The sequence below is a fragment of the Denticeps clupeoides genome, chromosome 8 (assembly GCF_900700375.1).
Source record: "Denticeps clupeoides chromosome 8, fDenClu1.1, whole genome shotgun sequence".
NCBI lineage: Eukaryota > Metazoa > Chordata > Actinopteri > Clupeiformes > Denticipitidae > Denticeps > Denticeps clupeoides.
Window position 1 is genome coordinate 22,224,142 of NC_041714.1, and position 24,636 is coordinate 22,248,777.

At 48.7% G+C, this 24,636-nt stretch overlaps 2 protein-coding genes across 2 annotated transcripts; one reads left to right on the plus strand and one right to left on the minus strand.

Annotated features, from left to right (window-relative positions):
• Positions 1–340: 340 nt before the first annotated feature.
• On the plus strand, positions 341–22,441 carry ep300a (EP300 lysine acetyltransferase a). Its single transcript, XM_028987990.1, has 31 exons — positions 341–645; positions 2,579–3,252; positions 4,234–4,410; positions 4,523–4,811; positions 5,099–5,212; positions 5,429–5,626; positions 5,854–5,941; positions 6,039–6,176; positions 6,390–6,507; positions 6,964–7,147; positions 7,777–7,854; positions 8,214–8,299; positions 8,450–8,596; positions 8,678–9,175; positions 9,274–9,507; positions 9,635–9,800; positions 9,947–10,065; positions 10,365–10,604; positions 11,970–12,058; positions 12,931–13,011; positions 13,270–13,326; positions 13,418–13,495; positions 13,576–13,643; positions 13,734–13,884; positions 13,970–14,116; positions 14,202–14,315; positions 14,407–14,572; positions 16,644–16,811; positions 16,999–17,160; positions 17,363–17,644; positions 17,976–22,441. The coding sequence occupies exons 1-31, from the start codon at positions 552–554 to the stop codon at positions 20,649–20,651; spliced, it is 7,881 nt and encodes a 2,626-aa protein (XP_028843823.1). The 5' UTR covers positions 341–551; the 3' UTR covers positions 20,652–22,441.
• Positions 21,939–24,586, minus strand: cbx7b (chromobox homolog 7b). Its single transcript, XM_028988119.1, has 6 exons — positions 24,375–24,586; positions 23,884–23,927; positions 23,745–23,810; positions 23,590–23,656; positions 23,304–23,514; positions 21,939–23,224 (listed from the first exon to the last, which is right to left on the minus strand). Exons 1-6 carry the CDS (start codon positions 24,441–24,443, stop codon positions 23,046–23,048), a joined length of 636 nt encoding a protein of 211 aa, XP_028843952.1. The 5' UTR covers positions 24,444–24,586; the 3' UTR covers positions 21,939–23,045.
• Between the last annotated feature and the right edge of the window lie 50 nt (positions 24,587–24,636).

A 24,636-nucleotide genomic window follows, 5' to 3' on the forward strand; every position in this document is an offset into this window, starting at 1 on the left:
AGAGTTTGATTATAATTAAAAAAAAAAAAAAAAAACAGAACTAGTCAAATCTGTACAAACCATCGCTTGCTATTGAATGTGTATAATAATGTACGTATTTATTAGAAATTATTATTAGGGGACGAGTGAAAAGTTTGGGGTGAAGTTATGAAGCGTTTTGGCGGATGAAAGCGGCTCGTTTGGTCGACGCCGAACGTCCGTTAAAAGCGCGTTTTAATAACAGCGAGCGCTTCGTTTTTCACCTTTTTATTCTAAGAAAGTTGTTTGGCTCCGAGCGGCTCCGCTCCCGACTCCCCCGCCTCCCCCGCCGCTCGCCGTGGCGAATAAAGGAGGAAAATCGGCCCGGGGGGGTCGGTCCACCGAGCTGAACCCGAGAGGAGAACCAGGAAAGAGGAGCTCGTCTAGCCAGGACTTTCCCCCCCTTGGCCCCAAAAGGAGGGGGGAAAAGTCGCGATTCGCGGCGACGCAAGACACGGGCCGGGAACGCGGGCGGGAGGCTCGCGTCGTGCGGAGATTTGTTTTAATTTATTTTTTCCTATTTGGTCAAAAAAATGGCCGAGAACCTTCTGGAGTCCGGGCCGTCTTCAGCCAAGAGGCCTAAACTCTCCTCTCCGGCCCTGTCGGCCTCCGCCAGCGACGGGAACGGTAATAAAAGCCGCCTTTCCTCCCGACGTGTGCCGCATTTTAGCCGGATTGCGTGCTTGTGCCGGGCCGTTTGCGTCGCCCGGCTTTTTATTTTCCTGCGGGTTTTTTTATCTCGGGATCCGCGCCGAGCGGCTAGCCGCTAGCGTTAGCCTGTTAGGCTAACGGAGCAGCGAGTCTGGCCGAAGTTAAAACACGAATCGCCGCGGTTCGCACGTCTCCGGGCGGGGTTTACTGCTGTCGGCGGTGCGTTTTTATTCGACCACGGACTGTTTCACGCTGTTCCGTCGTCCACGGTTCCTATCGGCACGTAAACATCACTTCTTGCGGAGCACCTCCGGCCGAGACCGGGCTGGATTTTAAACGGTGACCGGGTTGTGGCGCCACTCGGGCGGCCTGTTGGGTGGCTACACCTGCGGCGGTTCCGCGGTTCGGGTCTTTTATTCGTAATACGCAAGAGTTTAAAACGTGGATTTGGGGGGTGTTGTTGTGACCGGTAGCACAGTGTCTGGCCGCTTCGGGTCCGGGGGACCTTCCCGGTTTCACGGTTCACCCCTCGGCTGTGGGCGACGACCAGCGGGCCGACAGCAGCTCCCGTCCGCCAACTAACTTCCCGACTTTCATTTCCCCTGCGTGGGTCTTTGGCGTGTGACCCGAGCGCTGTGTTATTGTTAATCGGCAGGGCAGCGAACTTCGACGTTGAACTATAAGCTCCGTCGCATCTTTCTGTTCGGCATCACGGCTGGAACCGCGTCTACGCCACAACAACGCCATGCACGCCCGAGCATCGCTGGGGTAACTCTACACTTAAGCCCCCTGTGCAAGCCACAGCCTCCGGAGACTGCAAAAATCACCCCATGCTGGACCACAGCAGCAGTTAACCAACACACCCAAACCATGCTGCTAGGCACACGTCCATCTCCTGACCCAACGGCCAGGTCATTTGTGTTGTTGAGTCTCCTTTTTATAAATCACTGACTTATCGCTTGTGCGCTGGACGTGCCAGAGGTGACCATTTTAATTGCCGCTTCAAATGCAGACAGTGCATCTCAACCTTGACCAAGTATAAAGCTACACCGAACTACACTGCACCGCTGACTGTACGTAAGAATTACGAGACTTCGTACATGGAAACTGCACATGCATGTTGCTCCTCGATCTGTTCGTAGAAAGCTACACCACACCGCTGACTGTACGTTAGAATTTCGAGACTTCGTACGTGGAAACTGCACATGCATGTTGCTCCTCGATCTGTTCGTAGAAAGCTACACCACACCGCTGACTGTACGTTAGAATTACGAGACTTCGTACGTGGAAACTGCACATGCATGTTGCTCCTCTGTCTGTTCGCTTGTCCACAGCCTGCGGCCTTTGAAATGCTGCCGTATTAAGCCCGCCTTGTGGTTTAGTTTTTTTTTTCTTTTTTTTTTGTCGAGATCATGAGGTTGAAAACAAAGTAATTGGTTACTGTGGTGAAAATTGTGGCATCTTTGGTGCTGCTGGTTTTGATTTGGAGCGAAGTTTTTTGGTCTTATTCCCCTCCCGGAGAGACCGTGTGAGCTCGAACCGTTCCTCCTGGCTGCGTGATGCGACTGAGGTGGTGGAGCAGGTGGATTTCGCTTCAGGCAGCTGAAGAATGTAATTCAGTTTGTAGTTAGCTGGTTAATTGAATCCGTGTTGTGGCCTGAATGGCAGTTTTTTTTGCTCGTGCTTTTTCTCCGCCACTGTTTTCTGTCTGCATCTGTGTATTTAATCACATCTCACAGTGTACATGCGCAATATCCCTTTTAGTCAGCAGCTGTCCTATACTTTTTACCGTACCGTCTTTTTTTTCACTGATTTGCAGTGACCTGGATTGTATTAAGATAAAAAATATCTATAAATGGCGTAAGTTTTTGTTTTGGCATTTGACATTTTCCCCTTTTTTCGTTTGCAGATTTTGGCTCTTTCTTCGACCTGGAGCAGGATCTCCCGGACGAGCTCATCATTCCCTCTGAGCCAGGGCTGGTTAACGGTGGAGACCTCAGTCAGCTGCATGCCAGTCTGGGAGGTGGCCCAGGGACCGTTGGAATGGGGTTGATGGGATCTGGAGGCCAGGATGCGTCAGCAGTAGCCAAGCACAAGCAGCTCTCTGAGCTTTTGCGGTCGGGAGCGCCCTCCTCGGCGCCCCAGCATCAGCAGGGACCAGCTGATGGCCAGGCCACGCCTGGGATGGGGCTTTTGGGAAGCATGAAAATGTCTCCAGGACCCCAGGGAATGGGCCCTCAGTCCCAGCAGCAGCCACAGCACTTGTCTCCTCAACAGGCTGGTCTGCTGCAACAGCAGCAAATGGCTGGAATGGGGGTCGGATTGAACAGAGGCATGCTGGGAGTGCAGAAAGGCAACGGACTGCAGCAGCAGGCGATGGGGCCCTCGCCTCAGCAGCAGGGCATGCTGGGTGGGCAGGTGATGAATGGCTCCCCTCGGATGGGTTACCCCAACCCAGGAATGGGAGCCAACAGTAACCTGCTTGCTGAAACGCTTCAACAACATCAGCAGCAGCAGACTGGAGCAGGAGGACCCGCCGGGCAGAATACGCTCAGGCCACAGCAGCCAGGAGCTCTGAACAAGGTACCTCCATCAGACACCTGACCAACCTAAAGATCACGGTCAGGACCAAGAAGATTTATTTCTCTCATAAGTGAAATCTAACAATTAATTTCCTAAAACAAAATTCCATCCATTTTATGCCAGTGCGTCATGCAATAATGAAGCAGATGCCACCCCACTAAATAATGAGTTAATGGTGAGGGGTCCAGTTTAATGACCACTAGGGTGCAGCCATTCATTGGGCAGCTTGTGTCGTAATAAAGGTACATTTACGGCATTTATCAGACGCCCTTATCCAGAGCGACTTACAATCAGTAGTTACAGGGACAGTCCCCCCCTAGAGACGCTCAGGGTTAAGTGTCTTGCTCAGGGACACGATGGTAGTAAGTGGGATTTGAACCTGGGTCTTCTGGTTCTTAGGCGAGTGTGTTACCCCACTAGGTTACTACCACCCACATTTCAGTGATAAAAGTTCAGTGATAATAATTGCACAGACTTTATGCTGGAAGAGATCATCTGGCTCGCTCTTTTTATGACAACTGGGGTTACAACTTGACCTTTCAGAAATTGGTATGAGTGAGGTTTTTACTACTATTACTACTACTTTTAATAGACTTTTAGAAAATGTATGTGGCCTTGTTCGTTTTATATTAAGACAGTAATGTCAAGTAGTTTTTAGTAGTTTTTTTTATTTATTTATTTGCTTCCTTTGTTGGTTGCTCCCCCTGGACTGACTTCTCATCTCACCGTAGTCACTATGAAGACAAGCGCTACATTTGCTTCGTCATATGTCCTCTCCATAAGCTTTCGGGAGACTTGTGCTTGTCTCATTATCCCCGTCTTTCTCCGCCTCCGCCGATTTTGTTGACTGCACTTTGTATATCCTGAATGCTCTTATTCGGTGCAAAAAAAAAAACCCTGTCATCGTGCCCCACTATTTGAGCTTATTCAGCATTAACATCTTAATTTGGGGTGAATTTACACTGTTGTGTTCTTCCTCAGATGGGAATGATGAGTAAAGCACCGCACTACGGAAGTCCATACGGCCATCCTACAGGCCATGGCCTAGGCAGTCCTGGGTTGGCGGCGCAGCTCCAAAACAAAAGTGGTTTACCCAACAACCTGGCACAGTTCAGCATGGACAAAAAGCCCCCAGGCTTGCAGGGACTGGCTGGAATGGTGAGCTGAATTTGGTTGATCATACTGGCACAGGACGTCGTAGTTTACGTTCGGGATTTTTTATTTTTTTTTTTTTTGTTACCAATCTCTCATCACTGTTGTCTGTTTTTAGGCCTCCCAACAGTCACCAGCGGGCAGTGGCATCGCCGCCGGAGCTGCAGCAGGTGTTGTTCCCAATGCCCAGGCCAGCCTTGGTCCAATGGCTGGGGTGCCGCCTACCGCAGACCCAGAGAAGCGCAAGCTGATCCAGCAGCAGCTGGTGCTGCTCCTTCACGCCCACAAGTGCCAGCGGCGAGAACAGGCCAATGGTGAGGTGCGCCAGTGCACCCTGCCCCACTGCCGCACCATGAAGAACGTCCTCAACCACATGACCCACTGCCAGGCTGGCAAGTCTTGCCAGGGTGAGTGTGCCTAGAGGTTCCCCGTCTTCACAATGATGTGAAGACGGAGGTTTTCATTTAGGGCATTTTACCAGGCGCCCTAATTCGGAGAGACTTTCAACCAGTAGTGACCGGGACACAATGGTAGTAAGTGGGGTTTGAACCTTGTAAGCTACTACCACGCTGCTCTTCATAATCTGTTCTAGGTCTGTGTGTGTGTTTAGTACTTAACCTTGTATTGTGTAGTTATAACTAACAGTGACATTCATAGTTTTCTCTTTGTGTCTCTCTCTGCTTCTTTTATGCAGTTGCACACTGTGCCTCGTCCAGGCAGATCATCTCTCACTGGAAGAACTGCACTCGACATGACTGTCCAGTCTGCCTGCCGCTCAAAAACGCTGGGGACAAAAGAAACCAGCAGTGTAAGACGGTCAAATGAAAGTTAAAAATGACCTCGTCCATTTTAATCTGACGTCTTCATAGTAATTCACACTTTCCATTGTATTCATTTAACTGTGACTATGAGAGCAACGTCTCTAATTCCGATATCTTGACATGTTCATGATATGAATTGTTTGCAGTATCTTTTCTGCGTATTATGACCCATAGCGGTGCTCATCCTTTTCGTTTTTCACCAGCTCTTCTGAGCACTGCTGCTGTGGGACTGGGAAGTAGTTTGGGTTCAGCGCCCGGAGCTCAGCCCAGTGCCCCCAACCTCAATCCCCCTGGCCAGATTGACCGTAGCGCCATCGAGAGGGCGTACGCTGCCCTTGGCCTTACATACCACGGAACCCAGGCTTCCAACCAGACTGCCTCTCAACCGCTTGGTGCTATGGGTGAGTGGCATCTGGACCAAATCTTCTTGGTCCTGACCGTGATCTTTAGGTTGGTCAGGTGTCTGGTATATGTTGTAGTAAAGGTTCCTTACTGCTAGATTATCATATTTTAAATACAGGGAAGTCTTGAGTGTGGGGAAACAGAAACTGAAAATAGTGATGTGTGCGTGAAGGTAGTGTAAAAAAAAATTTCTTATTTGTTTTTTTTGTTTTTTTGTACCCATCAGGGAGTGGGAACTCTGTTAATGGTGCAGTGGGGCAGTCAGCCAGCCAACAGAGTGCTTTGTTAGCGGACGCCAACGTGAACGTGCAAGGGTGAGTGTCCAGCAGGGAGCTGAAACTGTTCCGTACGGCACTCCACGCCTCTCACTGGCCTGAAGTGTTCGTCCCTCTCGTTCCTCTGTCACCACAGCCTGATTAACAGTGATGGAGGTGTGGCGGGTGGCATGGGTTCCCTGCCCACTGCAACTTCAGCTTCCAGTCTTGGCATGACGAAGAGTTGGCATGAGGACATTACCCAGGACCTGCGCAACCATCTTGTGCACAAGCTGTAAGTAATAACTGCCGACTCCAAACTGTTGGTCATTTCTGAGCTTTCTTAATACCTTGCCATGCCTGTCTGTCACCTACTGGAAGTAGGAGCTTCCGGGAAATTTCCCGGAAGTTTATGGCCCTATCCTTTTCCTCCTCCACACATTTTGCCAGTAGATTGGAAGCTGTATTCATCTTGTTGTGAACTTCTTGCCGTTCTCGTCTTCTCCAGTGTTCAGGCCATCTTCCCCACCCCAGACCCTGCTGCACTGAAGGACCGCCGGATGGACAACCTTGTTGCGTACGCACGGAAGGTGGAGGGGGACATGTATGAGTCGGCCAATAGTCGGGTAAGAGTCTACCATTGGCATGGAAATTACTCTACACCTTTAAATTTGGCCGGTTTTCTGTTCTGTCTAAAGTAAAGTGAAAGTGTCGCGTGATACACAGCAGCACAGCACATGGTGCACACAGTGAAATTTGTCCTCTGCATTTAACCCATCACCCTGAGTTAGCAGTGGGCAGCCATGACAGGCGTCTGGGGAGCAGTGTGTGGGGACGTTGCTTTGCTCAGTGGCACCTCAGTGGATCGGGATTCGAACCGGCAACCTTCTGATTACTGGGCCGCTTCCTTAACTGCTAGGCCACCTGCTTCATTTTAAAAACCAGCTTTAAGGAGCTGTAAACTGCAATTTTTCAATTTAAAAAGCAGGTTTTTCAGATATTTGGAGGCTTAATTAAAGAAGTGGACTTAATGGACTAGCAGTTTGTCAAAAAATGTTTGTCATTGTCCTGCTGGTGCGTAGGCGGAGTACTATCACCTGCTGGCCGAGAAGATTTATAAGATTCAGAAGGAGCTGGAAGAGAAACGACGGACACGCTTGCAGAAGCAGGGTATTATGGGTTCTCAGGGCAACTTGCCGTCCTCTGGCTTGCAGCAGGTCCCTCCTGGTATGGGCCAGACTGGACCACCTACAGGAATGCCTCCCAGTAAGTGTTTGCACGAGCACCTTCACATTACAGATTACCCACCACTGAAATGCTGCTGGCCTTAAATCAAATTATCAAGTTTTTAATACAGGGTTCCTACGGACCTTAAAAACCTGGGAATGTTATTGGATTTGAAAAGGACAAATTTCCAGGCCTTTAGTTTTGGAATACCAAATAAACATATAAAGTTATGGAAAAGTTATTGAAATCTGATTGACGCGTGAATCTATAACATGAAGTGTATATAGTTCACGTAACGCCCTTATCCAGAGCGACTTTCAATCAGTTGACTGACTGGGTCAGTCCTGCTGTGGACACTCAGGGTTAAATGTCTTGCTCAGGAACACAATGTAGTAGTAAGTGGGGTTTTTAACCTGGGTCTTTGTGGTATTCTAAGCCACTACCACCCTAAAAATAAGGGTGGGAGTAGCCTAGTGGGTAACACGCTTAACCCTAAGTTACTCCAGGGGGGGGGACTGTCCCTGTAACTACTGATTGTAAGTCGCTCTGGATAAGGGCGTCTGGTAAATGCTGTAAATGTCTAAAATGCAATGGCCCTCTCTATGTATGTTTTTCTTCATTTGTAAAATAATGGCTTTCCACATTGACTATCATCTGCTCCCTCTTAGATGGCCCTCTGCCAGATCCTACAATACTTCGTCCCACGGCACCAAACCAGATGGTGAACCGGATGCAGAATCCTGCAGGTCAGCTTGTACTAATTATTATTCAGGCCAAGTCACTTTGAACCATTGACCATTGATTCAGTGACCATTGATCTCCAAATCAGTCTGACTAGCTGCTCATTGTATTCTGAATGATCTGAAAAGTGGGGGACTTCAGCACTTAAATACTCAGTAGTTCTAACCCGTGCACAAGTTTGCTCACTTTTTGAACTTGAGTAATTAAGCTTTCAATCTCGATACCAATGATATGATAATATGGTAATGATAATATGGTATTTTCAATGCTACTACAATACTAGAATTTTTTTTTTATTTATAAAGTCAGAATACCACATACACACATACATTACATTACTGACTCTACATTATTGACTCTGCAGGCATGGGACCATTTAACCAAATGGGAGTACAGTCGATGGGTCCCAGAGGCACATCGCCCCTTCCCCTCAACACCTCTCTTAATCAGGCAAGTTCCGAAACCACTGGCTTGATGCAGCTGTCTGTTCACTTTTTGTTGAAGACTCTGTGAACGGGAGGAGGATTACTACTGGTGTTCGAGCACTGGCATGTTGTGACTCTGCTTTCATTTATATTACTCAATACGTTGATTTTGCAGATGGGTATGGGAGGGTCAAGGATGGCCCAGCCGAACATTGGCCAACTGCCGAATCAGTACCTGACACCGGGTCAGTTTCAGGTCTCTGGTCCAGGGCTCGGAAGTGTTGGTTTAGCACAGCCTGGTACACCAGCTGGTATGACCCAGGTATGACTTTTTATTTATTTCCTCCTCCTGTCATCTTTTGACCCGGGTGAAACTGAACGTGTGCTGACTTCTCTTCAACAGCAGTCTCAGATGCCCACACCGCCCTCTCTACCAGTCAGCAGTCCTCACACCCAGTCTGGCTCCATAGTTGGTCCTGGATGTGGCAACAGTGTGGGCTCTCTGATGCCCTCCACTATGAGTGGAGGAGGTGGTGTTGGTGCTGGGGCTCCTCCATCTGCATCTTCGACTCCCCCACAGGGTCCCCTAACACTGTCGCACAGCCTGCCGATGGTTCGGCAGAACTCACCCTCCCCGGCTCGTAGTCGCACGCCAACCCCGCACCTCACCCCCCCACAGGGCCTCCCGGGCTCCCACACGCCACAACCACACACGCCTGGCTTGCCCAGCATTGGAATGCAGACCCAACCGACTGCGCAGCCTCATGGACCTGACAAGCATCAGCCGATACATCCGCAGCAGCAGCAGCAGACATTGGGGGGCCTGTCCGCCTCCATGCCCCCGCAGTGTCCTGTTTCTGCTCCAAACTCTTCCATGGGCTCACAACTGCCCCGCACTCCTGTGAGTACTGTTAGCTTCGTTGCATTAACACCTTCATTGTGACATTATTCTCCCTCAGACAGGACAATGCAGTTTGACCTGCACTATTCTCCATGCAGTTGTCTCAGAAAGGCTCCCTTCACCTGGACGGACAAGTGTCCACGCCCGCCTCGGCCAGCAGCGTAGATGGTTCCTCCCTGCCTGCCCCTCCCCATGGAGCCGACACCCTTGACATAAAGATGGAGGTGCAGAAGCAGCCAGAGGAAGATGAAGAAGAAGACGAGGATGATGAGTCTTGCACAGGTGGCAGGGTGGGCAAGCTTGGAGAGATAAAGATCGAGGAAAAACCTGAGGTGAGTGGCTGTGCACAAGGAGCATGAATGTATTCAAAACATGCAATGTCACCACACCAGCAGAATTTCCACTGTAATACTGATGTCTGATGGCCACTCACTCACTCTCATGGTGGATGGTGTGTAGGTGAAGGAGGATATGGGAACAGAGAGCTGTAAAGGAGGTGCCGTGGAATCTTCGTCTGGAGACGAAAGAAAGCCCGAGCTGAAGGTGGAGCCTAAAGATGAAGAAGAAGGATCAGGGGCTTCAGCAACTCTCACTTCCTCTACTGGACCACAGAGCAAAAAGAAGAGTGAGTTTCTCCTCAATTTTTGGCCATTTAGTAGTGTGGAGTGAAAGTGAATTTAGTTTATATTATTAATGGCCCTTATACTGGTCAGTTTACCTCTCCTTCAGTTTGTCCTTAAAACCACCTCATGACTTTTGTTCTGTTCCTAGTCTTTAAACCAGAAGAGCTGCGACAGGCCCTCATGCCCACCCTGGAGGCTCTCTACCGGCAGGATCCTGAATCCCTGCCCTTCCGCCAACCTGTGGATCCCCAGCTGCTGGGAATACCAGTGAGTACATTGCTGTGGCGAGCATGTAAAACCAGCTCGGCAATGCATGTGTAGTTTCATTCACGTTTACGGCATTTATCAGGCACCCTTATCCGGAGCGCCTTACAATAAATAGTGACCGGGACAGTGGGGTTTGAAACTGGGTCTTCTGTAAATGCTGTGACCTTAACGCCATTTCATCTATATGAAAAGTGTTTTTTGTTAGTCATGTCATTGCTATTATGGGTCTGGTTTATTGATCACTAATATAAATTGTATTGTCATATTTAAAATGGAATCCTGTCCTTTGGTTCTCTCAGGACTATTTTGACATTGTGAAGAACCCGATTGACCTGTCCACAATTAAGCGGAAATTGGACACTGGTCAGTACCAGGAGCCATGGCAGTACGTGGACGACATCTGGCTAATGTTCCACAATGCCTGGCTCTACAACCGCAAAACATCTCGCGTCTATAAGTACTGCTCCAAACTGGCTGAGGTGTTTGAGCAGGAGATTGATCCAGTCATGCGGAGCCTGGGCTACTGCTGTGGGAGGAAGGTGAGTTTGTCAATTTATCTATATTCTACTTTTGATGGAATTTCTGTATTCTCACAATTTGTGAGAGTTTGCTCACTTGCATGGGTTTTAGAAATACGGATTGACCACGTTTCATTACATCAGTTCATTTAAGGTCCAGTTTGAGTGAAGCTGATTAACTCCTATTTTAGTGCACATGGTGAAAGACAACACTTGGGCCCACAAATCCATAACTTTTTAGTCATCCTTATAAAGATGTAATTTAAAAATGCAGTTGATTCATTAGAAAGTAGTTTTTAGTAACTTTTAGTTTTGTTTTTTTTGTCTTTTTACACAGCAATACAAGACATTTTGTATTTATATATAAAAAAAAATCTTGGTTTAATACACTCTTGACATAGAAATTAGAAATTTGAAGCTTTGTTTGAAATTTAGGTCTCTAATTGCAGTTTTTTGAAGGGATGACAAAATGCGTACCCAAGTGTCCTCCAAGCTATCCAAACAGGACAAAAGCCATTTTAACAATGCTAGATAGTTTCTCACCAATACAGTTACCTTTGTTGTACAAAGCAGACATTCCTTGACTAGTATCTGACAGTTTACAGCAAACTTAAAAAATATCTGCACTTCACAAGGTTATAGTACCAGGTTCTAGACAGTTTCACGCCTGGTGTGATGACACCTCTGATGAAAGTTCAGCTGCCCCCCAGTGGGTTCTCTTTGGGTGGAAGGAGAACTGTGTAGGCTGTGAACCCTCTTATGAGGGTTCTAATGTTCTAAAATTACAATTGCATACCAATATTACATCCAGGTAATATTTTTTTTTATTTATTTTTTTTCTTCTCTCTCTCCTCCTCCCCTCACTACTATATTTTTAAAGCCACAGCTGAGTATGTACATTTTAAATGTCCAGCATAACAGGTGGATTGGTGCAGCCTGTGATCATAATCCATATTAGAAAACATGCCCGATAGCATCGCTGTCCACGTCCACCAGAATCTCTGCTGAAGAAATCCATGCCATATGTCATTTTTAAACATTAGCGTTTGAATAATTTGGTGAGTGAGCGTTCGTTGGGGAGCAAATTTGTGTGTGTGTGTGTGTGTGTATATATATATATTTGAGCTAAAGTGACTTCGGCTGGAGCAGATGTTATAACATGCCTTACGTTGGAATAAAGTATTTGCTGAGGAAAATAAACCACAGAGTCTTATAGAGGAGGCTTCAGGAAACTAGTGTGAGTTCGGGGGGCACAAAGGGTGAAAAATTTACTTCAGTAAATGTTTTTTTTTTTTTTTAATATGACTGAGAAAAATATGGGGCCGTGCACAAAGGGGTTAAAGTGATGTGACCTCTCACCCCCACCTCCTGTTTTATCTGCTGCAGCTGGAATTTTCACCACAAACCCTGTGCTGCTATGGGAAGCAGCTCTGTACAATCCCTCGAGATGCTGCTTACTTCAGTTATCAGAACAGGTAAAACGCATACAGACACGCACCCCAAAAAAAGTGTGTGCGAAACCCCTATAACCTTTGTTTAAAGTTTGTGCAGGTTTTGTGCAAGAGTAAAGGAGATCAGTAAAGAGTTCAGGCTGAAACGGCCTGATTTTTACAACTGATCGATCACTCAACTCTTTATGATGTACCTATGCTTGGTCACGCATTTGATTGGCAAAAGTGGGCCCTTTTTTTTATTGTGAAACACGACCCTTGTGTTTTGTTAATGAAGTACTCCGCGTTCATCGTGGGCGTGCAGCGTAAATCATACCATTTATAAATGCAATACAAGAGGGCCAACTTTTCACCATGAACTTGTTGCTGGAAACCTGCCTTGCTGCGTGTGTGTTTTTTTTTTTTTTTTTTTTTTTTTTTTTTTTGCAGTGTTTTCATGTGACACCCTCACCCCACCCACCGCCTACTCCCCGTCCCCCTCCTCCTGATTGAATTCTGATGTTGTAGCTGTTACCTGAACCAATGCTAATCTCTGCTTCGGGTTTCTGCTTGTCTTGTCTGTTGTTCTTGCGTCCCCTTGTCTGTCCCCTCCATCAACCATTTTTGTCACAAATTTCCTTTTTGTCCTGTCTTGTTTTGTGGTCTTGCTCCTGACTTCTGCTTTTCACGGCCTGCATTTGTCCAATCAACTGTAACCCTGCCTACCCATAAATCCCTCCCTGCCTAAAACACTGCATCATGATTGACTGCTCTGATGACTGCAATGTCCTGCGCTCCTCGTCTGTGCCTGCCCTGCTCTGCCCTGATTGGTGCTGCTTCCGTGTGCCCTCTCTGTGATTGGCTGTTACTGATGGCGAACGGTGTAGTTCACCAAAATATGGGCTTATTGCTGACAGGTACCACTTCTGTGAGAAGTGTTTCAATGAGATCCAGGGCGAGAGCGTTTCCCTGGGGGACGACCCCTCCCAGCCTCAGACGTGAGTATCGCTTTATCGTTTGGCTTTGTGCTGTTAAAACCATTTTAACTGTGTTTCATACATCTTCAGCTCCTTCATTTGTTTGCTATACAGACAGTCCTTGTGTCTAGAACATGGGAAATTCTGAAATTTCAGAAAAAAAAGTTATATGGAGTATTGAGAACCAGATTAGAGAGAATCTGATTCCTAATTCGGAATTGATATGGCTGGTTTGGAACTGTGTTTTTATTGTTATTATTTTTATTGTTTTTATTACAGATCGATTAACAAAGATCAGTTTGAGAAGAAGAAAAATGACACACTGGACCCTGAACTGTACGTAATGCTTAATAAACTTTGTGCAGACCTGATTTAACAGCACGAGCTGAACATTTGAGGGCTGCGCTTCTCCTTGTCTGACTTGTAGGCTGGTCGACTGCCTGGACTGTGGCCGGAAGATGCACCAGATCTGCGTTCTGCATAATGAAACAGTTTGGCCATCAGGGTAAGCTGCTCCCCTTTTGTATGTGTCAGTTATTAATGAGAAGACTGGTCACAATCTTCAATTGTATTTCCATCTTCCAGCTTTGTGTGTGACTGCTGTCTGAAGAAGTCAAACAAGAACCGGAAGGAGAACAAATACTGTGCTAAACGTATGTTTGCCGGTGACCTTTTGGCATCAGTGGCTGTGAGTAAGTGTGACATTTGCACCGCTGACTCCTTGTTTCCTTCATTTCTGACAGGGCTCCCGCAAACAAAGCTGGGAAGCTACTTGGAAAATCGGGTCAACGAGTACCTGAGGCGGCAGAACCATCCGGAGTCGGGCGAAGTGTCTATTCGGGTGGTGCACGTTTCTGACAAGGTGGTTGAGGTCAAGCCAGGCATGAAGTCCAGGTGAGGCTCATGAAGGAGAGAAGCGCTGTGCACACCGCACAGAACCGTGAATCTGATAGACGTGGCGTGTGTCCCTTTTGGACAGGTTCGTTGACACTGGAGAGATGGCGGAGTCTTATCCATATCGATCAAAAGCCCTCTTTGCTTTTGAGGACGTTGGCGGGGCAGACGTCTGTTTTTTTGGAATGCACGTGCAAGAGTATGGTTCTGACTGCCCCCCGCCCAATCAGAGGTTTGTTCCTTCAGTTGAACTTTTGATGAGGTGAGGTCATTATAGCGTATATTTCTTACCGGCTTTCTTTGTTTTTTCCTCCCAGGCGAGTGTACATCTCCTACCTGGACAGTGTTCACTTTTTCCAGCCACGTTGTTTCAGAACTGCTGTGTACCACGAGATCCTCATTGGCTACCTGGAATATGTCAAGAAACTGGGGTAGGTGCCAGACCAGCATCTCTTCTGATCTCCCTTTCTTATGTCTACGGTCTACTGTTATACCTAATCTGCCTCTTCTCCTATTACGTAGGTTCACCACAGGGCACATCTGGGCATGTCCACCCAGCGAGGGTGATGATTATATATTCCACTGTCACCCTGCTGACCAGAAGATACCAAAACCTAAGCGACTGCAAGAGTGGTACAAAAAGATGCTGGACAAAGCTGTGGCTGAACGCATTGTTCATGATTACAAGGTCAGTGTTGAACTTTAACCTCGCACTCGCCGGGCTCAATGATTGTTTTAGGTGTCTGTGTAATGTTCTCATATGGGTGAAGCAGCCAGCTCTACTTATTTTTCCAATATCTTGTGCCTCCATACTTCAGTCTCACACGGGTGACAGGTCTGGATAATTTATGGCATATACATTTGGCATAATGCAGTCTGTACACAACCTTAAATTGAATAGGCTGCAGTCTGTAATTGAACATGTATCAATCAGTGTCAATATCAATCTTAATATCCAGCTTTGCCTCCCATATGCTTCTTTTTTTGGTAAGGCATATCCAGGTTACCAGAAAATATTCTAACAAGATCGGAAATGATATATTTTGCATCTGGGTGACCAGTCACCCCATAACCCTAACTTTGCTGGCATGTTTTGCTTTTACAAAATTCGTCATGATTGCTGAATGCTCTGGTTCTGACATAAGGGCCAGTGTAGTCAGCATATAAAGATATTTTGTGATCACCGGCACCCGGTGTTACCGGTTTTAATAAGGTGTTCTCTGATGCAAGGTGTTCAATAGCCAATGAGAAAAGAAAGAGAGACCGTGGGCTTGAGGTGTGAGCCTTCGCTGGTCTGAAGATTCTATTATCGATGCATCCCATAAATGCTCTACATGGTCACATGATGTATTCAAATACAAGAGTAAAGATCTCGTATGCTGGTGGGGACTGTCGCCGTTTAGTACCTTGTAAAAGTCGTATCTGCTGGTAGTTCTCCTTTGAATGCAAACGGCACTATGCTGTGGGCGGAGTTAATAGTCTACCCTGGTCCTGATGCAGACCGAGTCTCCACCAAGCAGAGGAACTGAGCAGACTAGACCAAGCTCCCGTGGTCCCTTTTTATTATTTCATTTTTATCAGTAACGTTTGGTACGGGTAATGTCCCCGTCTCATGTATGCGCGGTTACCGACATTTAAACATTTATAAGTAGAGCATTTATCTATGTCTAAAGGTCAATGTCTGGGGTCTCTGATCCCAATTGACTCTCTTCTCCTTTGTTGTCTCCTCCTTTTAAGAAACGGTTGAAAACCCACTTGTTTAAAAAGTATTTCAGACGAGTCTACTAACACACACACACACACACACTCACCGCACCAAACAAAAAAAACAGATAAATAAATAATTCGTCAGGCACTTAACAAATCAAAATCTATAGAAACCGAATGAGAATTGCTGGTGTCTTCCTCTTGTAAATCTCTTTGGATAAAAGCATATGCCAAGTAAAGTAAAGGGCCGTTTGGAAATTAGGGTCGCAACGCTGAAGGAAGTGCCGGATTTGAAAATAACAAAATAGGCTAGTAACAAATTTACGCTACCCTGAATTAACTAACCACAGCGAATACACAACGTTTCTTTTTCTAATATAATATATTTCTGCTTCCATCTTAACAGGAACTTGTATAGGGCCCTATGATTTCCGCAATGCGGAAAACGCGGACTGAATCGCGGAATCCAACAAGTAAAACGGAAACCGTTGTAAAATGCGGAAGTGCGCTGCAGCCCACTGCACGTGTTTCCTGTTGAGGTGGGATGTTCGCACACCAACGCAATGCGAACTCGCGGTCAGCTATGGCGAAGAGGCTGTCAGTGTCGAATCCGGACCACTTGCTCGATCGGTTCCTGGTCATGCAAACAAATCAGCTGATTTCAAAACGTGATTTTATTAACATTGTTCCAGTTCATTATGAAAGTGGGCACAAATTTATTTGATAAAATTATTTTAGACGTTTTTGTTGATTTCAAATGTGAAGCACTTTTTTGTTTTACAGATGGAAGAATGTATAATATTGTGAAACAGTTATTTACATGTAAATGTAAACTTACGATTTGTCATACTGCATGTCCCCATCCACCCGATCATCACACAGTTTTTAGGTGAATTGGTGCGTTTAGATCAGAAAAAAATAATAATTTGGGAGAATTTAAAATGGAAAAAACGGGATTCAGGAGAAAATGAACCGATTTCATAGGGCCGTACTTGTATCTAAACAAACACCGCATCGGCTTTCACTTAATCACTCTTTCTGCACTTTTGTAGGACATTTTTAAGCAGGCGACAGAGGACCGGCTCACCAGTGCGAAGGAGCTTCCATATTTTGAGGGTGACTTCTGGCCCAATGTTTTGGAGGAGAGCATCAAAGAGCTAGAGCAAGAGGAAGAAGAGCGGAAGAGAGAGGAGAACAGCACTTCTAATGAGAGCGTTGATGTACGTTCGGCAGCATTCACATGTAGAACTTTTACAAGAGCTGAATTCTCAGACAAAATGTAGTTTACAGCACCTTGATACAGCTGTCCTTCAGTTTTAATATAATTTACTATTATTTTAATAACACAATCTAACATATGATCAGCTTGGGACAGTGTAATTTATTTTTTCTGGTTGCTCTTTTTAGGCCACAAAAGGGGACAGCAAGAATGCGAAGAAGAAGAATAACAAAAAAACAAGCAAGAACAAGAGCAGCCTGAGCCGAGGCAACAAGAAGAAACCGGGAATGCCCAACGTCTCCAATGACCTTTCGCAAAAGCTTTATGCCACTATGGAGAAGCACAAAGAGGTAGAGTGGGACGTAGTGGCACTAAGATTGTCAATTTTAAGTCAACTCAAGACGCGTTATATCATACATCCATTGTCATTTTGGTTTCTGTGATTGTTCTGTAATCTATAAATATTTATCTCTGCCCAACCTGTTTATTTTCTTCAAGATTGAAATGTGTGTTCACTCTGGGTGCTGAACCCATCTGGTCCTCCTCCCCTAGGTGTTCTTTGTGATCCGACTTATTGCTGGGCCTACAGCCAACGCTCTGCCCCCCATCATGGACCCAGACCCGCTGATGGCGTGCGACTTGATGGACGGGCGCGACGCCTTCCTGACTCTGGCACGGGACAAACACCTCGAGTTCTCCTCTCTCCGCCGCTCCATGTGGAGCTCCATGTGCATGCTGGTGGAACTGCACAGCCAGAGTCAGGATCGCTTCGTCTACACCTGCAACGAGTGCAAACACCACGTGGAGACCCGTTTCCACTGCACTGTCTGCGAGGTGAGTGTGTCTCTACCTGAACAAACGCCATTCTGCTGCAGTAATTCAAATTTGTAAAAAGTGAAATGCGTTTAGCGACTGCTACAGACCACAGTATTGCAAATATTGCAAACATAACCAAATATTACACTTTTTTTTATGTCTTTAACATAAAACAGAAAATATGTGTAACAGCAAGGTATACATTTTTACAAGAGTTTGTGCAAAAATTCTTGGGGGTAATTGAGTCCATAGTGGTTGAAAGTATTGGAGCTCTATGAAGTGATATAAGTGATGAAGAGAAGTCGGAGGACTGTTCACCTAACCCAGCTCATCCAAATCTCTTTCTCAGGACTACGACCTCTGCATCACCTGTTACACCACTAAGAACCACGAGCACAAGATGGACAAGTTGGGCCTGGGGCTGGACGACGAGAACAGCAGCCAGGCGGCAGCTGCCACCCAGAGCCCGGGTGACTCTCGCCGCCTCAGCATCCAGCGCTGCATCCAGTCGCTGGTGCACGCGTGCCAGTGCCGCAACGCCAACTGCTCGCTGCCGTCGTGCCAGAAGATGAAGCGGGTCGTGCAGCATACGAAGGGCTGCAAGCGCAAGACCAACGGCGGCTGTCCCATCTGCAAGCAGCTGATCGCGCTGTGCTGCTACCACGCCAAGCACTGCCAGGAGGCCAAGTGCCCGGTGCCCTTCTGTCTCAACATCAAACAAAAGCTGCGGCAGCAGCAGCTCCAGCAGCGGCTGCAGCAGGCACATCTCCTCCGGAGGCGCGTGGCGAGCATGCAGCGAACTGGTCAGATGCCACCACCGGGCGGCAACGGCATGCCGTCGCCAGGCAGTAGCAGCACTGCCCCAAACACGCCCAGCCAGCCGGCCACGCCCCAAACTCCCACCCAGCAAAGTCTCACTCCGGGGCCACAGCCGGGGGTGGGTGGAGCGGCAGGCCAGCAGCCACCGCCGCAGCAGTCGGGCATGGGGCAGCACCTCAGCCAGTACCAGCAGATGCCCGGCGCTGGCGCCATGATCAACTCCCCCCAGCAGATGAACCCCGCTCAGATGCTTCCACAGCAGGCGCAGCCCCCTCAGCCCTCACTGCAGCAGATGCCGCTGGGTGCCAACCTCCCCGTCTATGGTGCCCGGCACGCGGGCCCCTCGCCGATGCCCCAGTCCATGGGGAAACCGGGGCTGGGCCCCGCAGGGCCTCCACAGCAGCAGCCGACCCCCGGGCAGCAGCAGGCCGCGACCTCTGGGCCGCCCCCCGCCGCCATGGAGATCGCTCTGAAGATCCAGCGCGTGGCGGAGACGCAGCGGCAGATGGCCCAGCAGCAGCTGCTCCAGCGGCAAGCTAATCAAGCGGCCGGGATGATGCCCGCCCACAACCCTCACCAGGCTGTCCAGCCCCCACACCAGATGAACATGACCCACCCCGCAGCCGCAGGTGTGGTCGGAGGCGGTCAGGTGCTGCCTCCACAGGTGAGATCCCATATGGATCAGCAGACTCAACAGATGATCGGGGTTCCTGGTGGCCCTCAGAACCAGATGCCTGCACCGGTGCAGCCGCAGTGGCCTTCTCCAGGATTGCAGCCTCAGGCCAGGCCAGGTATGATGGGCCAGATGGGTCACCCAGGGATGATGGGAGGCCAGCAGCAGCAGCAGCAGCAGCCCAATCGCCCTGCACAGATGGGTATGGTTGGTGGCCCAGGGGGAGCAGCCGGTCCTATGAGTGGGAATGTCACTCAAGGGGCGCTGCAGGACCTCCTCCGAATGCTGCGCTCGCCCAGCTCCCCACAGCAGAAGCAGCAGGTGCTCAACATTTTGCACGCAAACCCCCAGCTCATGGAGACCTTCATCAAGCAGCGAGTGCCAAGGTACCTGGGGCGCGGTGGCACCACGGGGACCGCAGTGGGCCCGGCTGGCATGGGTGGGCCTCCTGGTCCAGGTGTTGGTGTGTTGGATGGCCAGCAGGTCAGCATGAACCCTGGAGCTGCCCAGCAAGGGATGCACATGGCACAAGGGCCAGGGATGCCCTCTATAGGTCAAATGCAGCAGCAACAGCAGCAGCAGCTACAACAACAACGACCCCAACTGCCTGGAAATCTCCAACAACAGCAGCAGCAGCAGCAGCAGCAGCAGCAGCCGCCGGGGGGATCCACCCTCTCCAATATGCCTCCACAGTTTAGAGAGATGATGATGAGGAGGCAGATGCTGCAACAACAGCAGCAGCAGCAAATGCAGATGGGAGGCCACAGCCAGTTCCAGCAGCAGCAGCCGCCGCAGCAGCAGCAGGGTTATGGAACTCCGCCTGGCCAGCCGCAGCCAGGGGGCTTTCAGCAGCAACCTCCAGCTGGGCAGCAGGGCTACACTGGACCTCTGTCCCATCAGCAGGTTACAGCTGCTCTGCAACAGAGGTTGCAGTTACAAGGTAACACTGCTGGGTTGCAGGGGGTGGAGCCACAGGGGTCACAGGGGGGTCCATCGCAGGCCATGATGCAGCAGGCTCTCCAGCAGCGGCTTCTGCAGCAGCAGCATCTGATTTCCGGCTCGCCGGCGCAGCACGGCAGTCCCATGAGCCCTCAGCAGCCGCAGCAGGTGTCCCAGTCCCCTCACCTGCAGGGCCAGCAGCTGCCCTCCGCCCTCAGCAGCCAGGTCCGCTCGCCGCAGCCTTCGCCGCGGCCTCAGTCGCAGCCGCCGCACTCCAGCCCATCCCCCCGCCTCCAGCCGCAGCCCTCGCCTCATCGCATCTCCCCACAGACCCAAGTCGCTTCACCGCACCCGGGGCACCTGCCCCAACACCACAACTCTGGCATGGTGCCTCCGCCCCCTCCTCCGCCCCCCTCTCAGCCGCAACAGCCGAACGCCGTGGACCCCGGTGTGTTCGGCGGAGACCAACACGCTGTTCTCGCTCAGCTGGGTGGGATGAGCGCTCTGCACGGCCCAGGGACCAACGATGTCCTTGGTGGGAATGGGACGGACCTGGTCACGAACATGAGTCAAAATGCTTTAGACATGATGTAGTGCTTGAGTGCTGTGGGGGGCGTGGTAGTTTGACCATTTTCCTAATGCTGTTTGTTAAATAATATTATTATTATTATTATTTAAGTTTTTTTTTTTTTTTTTTTTTTCTGATATAAATGAAAAGAAGTGAACTTCCTATGGGAGATACTGCATTAAATATACAAGTCACAAATGAAGTAATGTATGGTAAGTTATTGCTGTTTATATATTTTTGCCAGTTGTGTTTAAAGTGGAAGCGGGCTGAGGAAAAATCCTTCCTTTAGTAAACGACACGAGTACTATTTTTGGGGTCAAAATGTCTGCCTTTTTTTACAGATATTTTTAAGATTTTAAAAGTAGCTTTGAAAATTAAAGAGCAAAGTGTGCAAATTCAGACCTTTTTTTATGTTTTTTCCTACCATAAACCGGTCATGATTGTACTTTCCCCGCCTCCCCTTTCTGTACTACGCGTATACATTTCGTTTTTTGGTTCATTTGCATCTTGACTTGGCTGAAAGATTGGATTCTTCCACAGCTACAGGCTGCATGACTTATATTTTTTGATTTCTTATTTGATTATTTGAACAAGCCAAGGAAAGAATGTTTATTTTGTTGTTGTTGGGGGTGGGGAGGCGGCATCTTCGTCGTCTGAAGAGCTCGCGGCTCGGCTGCCACTTGTGGCCGGGGGGGACGCGTAATGAGCCAGCTCTGAATCCAAATGCTCTTTTCTGCAAACGTCTGTCTCTGGAAGCGTGTAAGTCGTGCCGTTTTCGTGGCGTTGAAAGGGCGGGTCTCTTACGTGGCAGGCGTGTACGATCGCAGTTGGGGTTCAGGAGTCGCTCCCGTGATGTAAAATGTGTACAGATTATTATTATTATATATTTTTTTTTTTCCTTCTTCATGCACTGTCCCAGGATACACCTTGACCTGTTTACTCTCTGTGCGCTGTCTGTTAAATATATTTTTTTTTCTTACACTGTACAGAAAAATAACCTGTAAAATGTTTTTTTTTTTTTTTTTTTTTGTAAGGGTTTGGGGGGGTTGTACAGAATTCTCTTTCTCTGGAGCGGAGGAGAAACACGGGGAGATTTAGACTGAAGACGAAGCACCAGTGCGCCTTCTGTGTGCTGCGCTTCAGCACTGAAATGATGCGTTCCACACACACACACACACACACACACACTTCAAATGTGTTGGTGACCCATAATGTGTTTAAAGGTTTCAAAAAGGACTTGCTGTTCAGTTCGTGTTTTCTTTAAGGGTCAGTGTTGGGTTGGGGAATAAACCACAGCAGAAATTGTGGCTGTATGCCTTGAGACTTATTTTATAAAGAATAGAAACATTGTCTTTTATATATAGATATATTATTTAATTTTATTTTTTGAAAGTTAAACTTGAAGCTACAGTAATTGATAAATGATTTTTTTTTTTTTGATGAAATGATGCAAAATGACAATGCAGTCATGTTCTATAATGTCCCTTTTGGGGATCGCTGAGCAAATATCACACCATTTGAAGAAATGTCTTAAATGTGCAGAAATATAAATATATACAAACTAAATCACTGTACAAACCATGTCAACTTGTCCCCCTACTTATTTTTCTTTCCTTATTTTTGGACTGGAAACAGACCAGGTGACATTTGTTCAGTGTTTAGTTTTGATCTCTTTGAAAAATGCAAAAAAATATTAAGAAAAAAAAAAAGAAGAAATTGTAACTGTTCAGTTTAGGGTTTTTAATAACTTATTATTTTGGTGGTCAGATTTCTTTGCCAATTATTTAATTGTACATTAAAGTCTGTTTGTACCATGGGAAAATGCCTGGTGTTTGGTGCCTGTGTGGCGCATGCTGCGGCGTCTTTTGAAAGCCGCGGCGAACGGTTCGGGGTTCTTCCCGCTCATGCTCCACGTTCAATTCTGCAGCCACAACGGCGTCTGTGCGTTTTTATCAAGGTCACTCCAGAGTTTTAAAAATTCAATCCGATTGGTAGTGATGTCACTGAGCCGCACTCCAAACCAAAAACGACTTAACGCACGCATACATGAATATGAATGATAGTTACTGCACAGTGAACACTTTAGAAAGAAGCGTCAATCGGCGGTAGGACACGAGCGAAAAGCAGCGGTTTACTGTTCACACGTGTATTTAAAACGCAGATAGTGAAGTTGTATGCAGGGAAAATGGCCTCCCGTCTATATTAATTATCGGACGACCTCAGCTATGGACATGCTCAACACTGATCAATATAAATATGGTTGGATATTATGGTTTCTAAGTCTGGACAGATTCACCGAGCAGCAGCGCCAGCCAGTTCCAACTGGTCGTTTCGGAAGTGAGATTTATGGGACCCTGCGGGCCTGTTGACAGAAGGATAGCGAGAAGAAGATGACTTGACAGCAGTTCGTTCTTCGCGACTCAGAGGTCGAGATCCCAGCGGCTGAAGAAGCCCCTCGCCGCCACGGCCTCTCTGAAGGTGACGGTCAGCGAGTTGATGGTGATGTCGGTCACCGTGACGTCCCGCGGGGCGCCCTGTGGATGCCATGTCCCTTGCGCTGGTTGGCTAATGGAAGCCCAGGTTTCCGGCCCACCCTCTCCTGTGAAGGGACATTTTATTTTTTTTTTATCTAAACAAGTACATAAGGTAGAGGGCAGCAGAGTGGCGACCATGCGTACCACCGAGGACGTGTCCTCTCATCCCTCCCTCCTCCTCGTTGTCTTCTGAAGGCCCCGTGCCTGGCCTGTGAACGAACTGTGCCCGCCGTGGCTGGCCGCTGCCCAGTTGGTACAACGCCCCTCCTGCTGGCGGGAAGAGGTCCGCACTAGGCGGGGTGAGGGACAGCGCCGGGGCCCGGTGCTTGGTCCTCAGATCCATGGTGTAGAAGTTCTAAACGGGAAGGGGGTGGGGGAAAGTGGAGGTTTCAGCTGGAGAGCAGGAATCAGGCGCAGATGAATGGGCTACCTGCAGGAAGAGCCGCTTTGGTTTCGGGCCCCGCTTCCGGCAGCCTGGCACCCGTTCCCGGTGTTCCCTGGTGGAGCACAACGGAAGGGCTGATTAACGGGAGCGAGGGTAGGACTGTGTAAAAAAGGGGAAGACGGGCGGACGCGTCCACTCACTTCTCCTCGTAGGCCAGCACCAGTCTCGGGTCCAGAATGTGCTCCTCCGGTTCCCACGTACTGTACCTGCAGAGCGTGTGAGGGAAGGCCGTCAGGTCACGTGACCAACGGAGGCGGTCGTGTGTCAGGCTCTACTCACTTGGGCGGCCATCCCTTCCACTTGAGTAAATACTCCACATGCCCCTGCGGAGCAGAGAGACGCTGCGTCATTGCTGGGCTTCGGGATGGAAGTGACGTCATGGCGCACAAGCGTCACCGGCAAGCCGCACTTGGAAGCTTAGCCAAAACAGGGGCGGGGCCTCCACCAAGGGGGCGTGTCGAGCCGTCACGTTTGCGTCTTACGCATGGCGAGGGTATTTATTTATATTTATTTCCGACACACGTGTTCGAGCGACGTTTACGCGTAAACGTAACGTTTATGACGCGCCTTCGGCGTATGACGCGGCAGAACCGACGAGGAAAACAAAACAAGCAGCCAACAAATCTAGTAACCTTTCAACTTCCACCCCACGACGTCCCCGCGGCTTGAAAGTAAAGCGGCGCGGCGCTTTTTAACGCCCCGCGGCGCGGCTCCGAAGTTTGTTTACACGCGCGACGCGGGCCGTGGACAGGAACCGCGACCCTCCCCACCTTCCTGATCCGCTTCTTGATGATGGACTCCACCGCGAACACTTGCTCCCCGATGGCCGACAGCTCCATGTCCGCGCGGCGTCGCCTGCTGCCGGATCGCGCGTCGCCGCCGCGTCACTTTTCCCCCTTTTCTCATCTGCGACACATCTGCCGCCTGCGCGCCGCCGATTCGCGCGAGGCGCGCTCCAGGCTCCGGCGCGTGCGCGCTCCCACCAGTCATCATCATCGTCGTCATCATCATCATCGTCAAAAAAAAAAACAG